The 6364-nt window shown below is 47.1% G+C and overlaps 1 protein-coding gene across 1 annotated transcript in view; it reads right to left on the bottom strand.

The window, feature by feature from the left end:
- hgfa (hepatocyte growth factor a) overlaps window positions 1-4436 on the bottom strand; it is a 25837-nt gene extending 21401 nt beyond the window's left edge. Inside the window, exons 1-3 of the mRNA XM_056578892.1 lie at window positions 4049-4436; window positions 952-1111; window positions 634-746 (exon numbers count right to left, since the gene is read on the bottom strand). Coding sequence (XP_056434867.1) covers window positions 634-746; window positions 952-1111; window positions 4049-4109 — 334 coding nt within the window. The 5' untranslated portion in view covers window positions 4110-4436. The remainder of the gene's footprint in view (window positions 1-633; window positions 747-951; window positions 1112-4048) is intronic.
- Window positions 4437-6364: the final 1928 nt, after the last annotated feature.

Genomic DNA, 6364 nt, shown 5'->3' with positions numbered 1-6364 from the left:
ACAACTATTTCCTTTTCTTGTTTTCTTAGACGTTTTTGTAAAAAGTATCCCCACAAAAAGCGTCCCCACATAATGTGTCCCTGCAATAAATGTCCCGACAAAAAGTTAAATGACAAGTGCATTCAAAACTTTTTGTTTGCATTGAATCCAATGAGTTGAAGAACAGCATTCCAGGTTTTTCCCATCTATGGTCAAGGAAGGTTTTACAAATGTCCTCGCGTATCTGTTATTCCCAAAAGCAGACGGCTCCCCACAACGTATTAAATGTTACTGGGGGTAATTTGCTCAAATTTCTCACAGTAAAATCTTAAGTGTTGGATTCCAACGCGTGCACTTGAAATAAGCCTGCCGTTCAGACTGTAAACAATGGCTTTGGTTGTTTACGTTCTACTTGATCATCGCTACATGTGTGCGTGGTTCTCCCGGCGTTTAGCCCTTAAAGCTGCGGAACCAAAGGGCCAACACCGGCAGACTCTGGATGTGTTGTGACAACAGAAAAACCCAAGATAAAACAAGTGGACATAAGCTGTTGAACCAAAGAAACACAGGGAGTTTTCTTCCATGACTCACTATGGGGCGATAAACGGCGGATCAGTTTCGCTTTGGGAGAGAAGGCCGAGAGATGAAGGCTACCTTTGCGTTCGTAAAGCGTGAAGTTGACGTTGTTTTGTGTCTGTGCTCCCGGGCTGAGGCGGTCGAAGGGGAGCAAGTGGCACGTCCTGCTGAGCTTCTCAAAGTTGAAGGCCCTGTGGAAGTAGACAGGAAATGGTAGAGGAAGTGTTTGACTAAGTGATTAAGGAAATATGTTGTTGGTAGTGGTGTGTGCGTGTTGGGGGGGTCCATGTATTTTGAAAGCACGTAGCACGCTTGGAGTGTGAAAATCGGTTATTGAAGAAGGAAGGGAGCATAGCTGGGAGTTCGAGCAATGCAGGGAGACGGTAAGTAACTCACCTGCATTTGAATTTCTTGTCCTTTTTACATCTAGAGGCACACCATTCCAGCTTCTTCCTCTTGCGCTCGCGAGCGGCCTGTGGGCAGGTGGGGCACACCAGCCAAGAGCTCTCAGTCTTCTCATACTTCTGAAGGGACAGCTCCCTTTCCTTACAGAAGCCTGGGAGAGAAAGCAGACTCAGCATTGCATTCACGTTAAGAGACACACACACACACACACATGACCTGGGGTATGAATGAGGGTTCTCATGGATTTATTGTGTAGACTATCCTAAAAAGTACATCAGAGCCAAACATGAGAAAAAGCTTTTCCCCATGACCTATGACATCTCTGTTCATGGTAACCATGTATCCAGACACAGTACATATATATATATATATATATATATATATATATAAATAAATGCACACATGGATGAAACAACAGTTCAAAGACATCTGGTAAAGGTGCTTCATGCTAAGTTAGATGACCTTGAAGTGCAGGGTTGGCTTTTGGACGGTGCGATGGGCGAGAGACGGGAGTGTCTCCGGGAGTAGTTGACAGGCCTCAGTCAGCCAGGGTAATACAGGCCAGGACGGACACTTTTACCTCATATGGAACCTTTTTGGCGAGCCCAAACAACAGCTTTTCTCAATACCGACTTTCATTGCTACCTGGCACAGTGGTCTTTGAAGTGATCTAGCATGACCGGCCCCCTCAGAAACTCTCTGGCTCTTTTTCAAGTTGTTGTTCTTCGTATCTTTTTCCTTTCGGGTCTTGTAGATTGTTGCCCTGCTGTTTGTTTTCCAAGTGTGTCATTTGTTTATGTTTTATTCTTTCCGAGTACTGAAATGCCAGGCATTTTTCGAGGGGGAAAATAACAATCAAACAGTATTTGTGGGAACTGAATCATGTTTCCCAGGAGTGCGATGGCTCCTTGTCATGTAAACCACTATAAGTCAAAATCACTTAAGTCTTCATCAGTGATTCACTTTGGCAGGGAGTACATACACTTTATAGGTGTGTGTGTGTGTGTGTGTGTGTGTGTGTGTGTGTGTGTGTGTGTGTGTGTGTGTGTGTGTGTGTGTGTGTGTGTGTGTGTGTGTGTGTGTGTGTGTGTGTGTGTGTGTGTGTGTGCCTATATATTAGGCTATTGATTTCCCAACTAAACAATGCTGCAGGCCATTTTGTTTCAAGAGCTTTTTTGCCTTTGAAAACAACAAGAGAATCAAATTGCAAAATACAGGGACGAGGAGGTCCATGGTCGCGAAAAGGGCAAATAATATTGACCCAGGGTAACAGTAAGAGATGAAAGAGGGTGTACTTAAAACAGACATTAACTCAAAGTGCCGCACAACAAACTAAATTTAACACAAAATAAGAAAGCTCTTTATTTCAGACAACTTTACAGAATAGCTGCTGCACCAAGGGGTGTATGCTGAACACAAATAATAAATAAAGCCAAAGGAACTGGTGTCTATTCTAAGTGGACCCTCAGAAGTTGAACTTTTGAGATTGTAAATCTTCGAAAGAGGGTAAATCTGTAAATCTACATCATGCGCAGTTTCCATAAAACAAGCATTGATCTTTTGGGACAAATTTTTCATTCATTAATTAGTGGCAGGTAGGGTTATATGAGTCACTGATGAAAGTGCAAGATCGTTTGACGAATGATGGTCCTAGTTTCGACAGGAGATGATGGGCGCGCGTGCGCGTGTGCGCTTGTGTGCGCGCGTGTGTTGCGTTAAGGAGACGGTAAACGCTTGGACTATTGGCGGGCTCCTAGTTAATGCTATTGGGGAGGAAGCGTTATTAATGTTTAGGCTGAACCGGACCACATCTGGCACTCATCACCCTGTTGTTCCAGCCTTAATGTCTCGCCAGGCCGCTCAATTACATTTCACTTAGTCTCTTCCTCCTCCCCTTATGGCCGGACTCCTACTATCTCCAAATCCCATTTATACATACATCGAATAGTTTGAATGGAGCTGGACAGCCCACCCCGCGAATGCATGTAAATTCCAGAACACACATGCACGAAAACACGGGTGTGCTGGAAAAGAGCACAGAACACCGGGTCGATTTCCCGATAGTTTTAAACAGTTTGTGTGTCTGTCATGGTTAAGATAGCGGAGGAAACATGTGTTTCTGGGGGCGGATTATGGAAACTATATACAAAATCATCACATCTGCGTCCGTAAAACGCAACAGAAATCCTCTATGGATATGTCCTAGATACACACACACACACACACACACACACACACACACACACACACACACATGACACACACACACACACACACACACACACACACACACACACACACACACACACACACACACACACACACACACACACACACACACACACACACACACACACACACACACACACACACACACACACACACGAGTGAAAAATCTGGACCACTGAGAGGCAGATGGTAATCTGCTCCTATCTCTTGCTGCCAGGACAAAAAACTCACGAATTCGGCGAATTGGGGGACACGCGCAAACTCGGTACTGGGAATGGACGCAGCATGTAATGGTTTTATTTACTGGTTAACAGTGCGCATACACGGCATCACACTATTTTATGGTTAGGAGTGTAGCCTATACAAGGAACCACCGTGACCTCAATTTGTAGCGACACACCAGCAGATGGACTATAAATGAACTCAATGGTTTAACGCACTTCAGACTGGAATAACAGCTGGAATATAAAGAAAAAAGAGAAAGGGAGAACGGTCCAGAGCAGCTCATGATTAAAAAAGTGGACTATTTCGTCCGGTCATCCGGTGTGGTTGTTTTCATTCAAAACACTAAAACATGACAGTTACATGGAAACACGATACAATAGAACAATAAATATCAATACGATATTTATGGCAGTCACAAAAGACGTTAGGAAGTGTAAGAAACTTACAAATGGTATAATATCAATATTTTCTTTACTTTTAATTAATTTCGGAATGGTGTGATATGACAAAAGATAAAACGTGCCACTTTGCGTCCCATACCGACACCCAGACCCCGGTCCCCATCAACCCCCAGTCCCAGTGTCGCCCCCCCGTGCCCATCCCCCCCCCCAGTCCCCCTCATCACCCCCCGTACCTGCTTGCACCAGCGACACCACGGCCAGCACCAGCGCTTGTATCCACACTTCTGTCTTCATGGCGGACCACCGGGATTAAAGCAACAGTAATCCAAACGACGCGCAGAGGATGCGACGATAATCCGAGTCCAGAGTTGGTGGTGGTAGGGGCAGGGGGGGAGCACAGGCACCTTCCGATCTACCAGAGATGCACACTTTAAAAAAAGAAGAAGCCTAAAGGTCCTGACTCTTGCAGTTGCCGGTCCTAACTCCGCTCTCCCCTCACTGGTTAAATGGTTTACTGGTCTGGACCCCGTCTGCTTCTCTTTTTTCACTCTGCGCTCCTGGCAACGCTTTTAATCCCTTGTTTCGCGCTCCGGTTTAGAGGAGAGTGCATGACATGCATCTCAGTGTCGGCCTTTCTGCGGAGGAGTCGGTCCTGATGATAAGATGGAGGGGGAGGAGGGGGAGGAGAGGGGAGGAGGGGGAGGACTGTAGAGGACCTCCCTTTTCCTCGAGCAGCCTCGGCTGGCTCAGCGCGGGAGGCCGTGACTCCGCCATGAGGACCCGACGGGTCGGTTCTCCCCCGGTTCTTCCTCGGTTCTCCCTCGAAAAGACGTGCGCAAACGGTTGGACTTCTTTGAAAATCAATCAAATAAACAATCAGACGTTCAATTAGTTATAATTAAGTTATGAGGGATTTGACAACTCTGTCATTATTGTTCGAGGGAGTCGCAGTTGTTTCTCAAGGATCTTGTCAAGACTTGTGCTCAATAACACTTAGCTTAAACGAGAAAACCAACACTGCCGGAAAAACGTGTAATTTCTGCCCAAACCCCGTGAAAACATGTGCTATGTGGTGATGTGTTGATACTTAGCGATATGACAACTAATCGTTTCGGTAATAAAGTCTTCCATCAGTATGTCCTCGTAAAAAAATCGGAAGATTAAAAAGTTTCTGCCGCCTCAACAACGACTGTTGGGATGAGCCCGCTGTGGCAGCGTCTCGCTCCAAACGTTCCCGCCAGAGAGTTAAAGTGACAGGGACGCTTTCCAGGGACTTTTCACTGCGTCACGACTTGATGTGCAAAATTGAGATTAATTTGGGTAAAGTGCGTGAGGCTGGAGGGGGCAGAAGGGGAGGGTTTGCTGGGGAGGGAGGGTCGCCTGCAGCTGGAAGCAATCCTACTCGGGCACCGGCAGCAGCAGCAGCACGGCTTTTGTTGAACTAAGTGAGCCTGTGCTTCGGACACAAACCCGGCGGAGGGCCTGCTCGTTATTCGACAGGAAATCCACACTTTGGCCGTTAACGGGCGGTGGCCTAACCCTCCAGAGAGATGGGGGGGGGGGAGGCGAAGCAGAGGGGGTTCGCTGGGGGGGGGGGGGCACCCTCTCATTAAGGCGCGTGCAGGTAATTTAATTCCTGTCATTCCACAAACCCCCCCCCCATACACTTTAGTCTGCAACTATATTGGTTTAAAGCAGCTCCCAAAGTACTGGTGTAAGTGGCAGGTGTATGTGTTTGTGTGTGTGTGTGTGTGTGTGTCTGGACGTGTGTATTTGTGCGCACACATTTGTGTGTGTGTCTAGACGTGTGTATTTGTGCTCACACATTTGTGTGTGTGTGTGTGTCTAGAGGTGTGTATTTGTGCGCACATGTGTGTGTGTGTGTCTAGACGTGTGTATTTGTGTGTATGTGTGTGTGCGTGTGTTTAGGTGTGTGTGTGTGTGTGTTTCCGCGTGTTCGTGAGCACGTGTGTGTGTGTGTGTCTAGACTGGTGTATTTGTGCGCACACGTGTGTGTGTATGTGTGTGTGTGCGTGTGTGTGTAGGTGTGTGTGTGTGTGTGTGTGTGTGTGTGTATGTGTGTGTGTGTGTGTGTATGCCTGCCCCAATTGGGAAGTGCAGAGATTGTGCGTTTCCAGGCGGGCGTGGCCGTGGTAGTAAATCGGCTCTCGTGGAGCGTGCACGTCACGACCCAGACGTCAATCAATGTCGCTGCAAAGCCGAAATCCAGACGCTCGCAAAAAAACGATCTCGAAGGAAAATATGGTAGGTGGGGCGCATAGGTACGTTTAGAACGAAAGAGTAAAGCTAGCCCCCCTACCACCACCACCACCACCACCACCACCACCACCGCCTCCGCCCTAACAAACCCCCTAGTCCCGTGCGGTTCTGACGGCCATGGATAAGTAAGTTAGTTTTGACAGGTGATTATGCATGACAGGAGAAGAGGTTGAAAGTTGAGGCCGCTCTTTCAAAACATACCAGCGAAAAAAAGGAAAAACGGAGGGAGTATTATTACCAAGACGCATTCTCACTCCTAAGTAGTCTCA

The sequence above is a fragment of the Gadus chalcogrammus genome, chromosome 19 (assembly GCF_026213295.1).
Source record: "Gadus chalcogrammus isolate NIFS_2021 chromosome 19, NIFS_Gcha_1.0, whole genome shotgun sequence".
NCBI classification, from domain to species: domain Eukaryota; kingdom Metazoa; phylum Chordata; class Actinopteri; order Gadiformes; family Gadidae; genus Gadus; species Gadus chalcogrammus.
The sequence above is the reverse complement of the archived record's forward strand: the minus strand, read 5'-3'. Positions and strand labels throughout refer to the sequence as shown.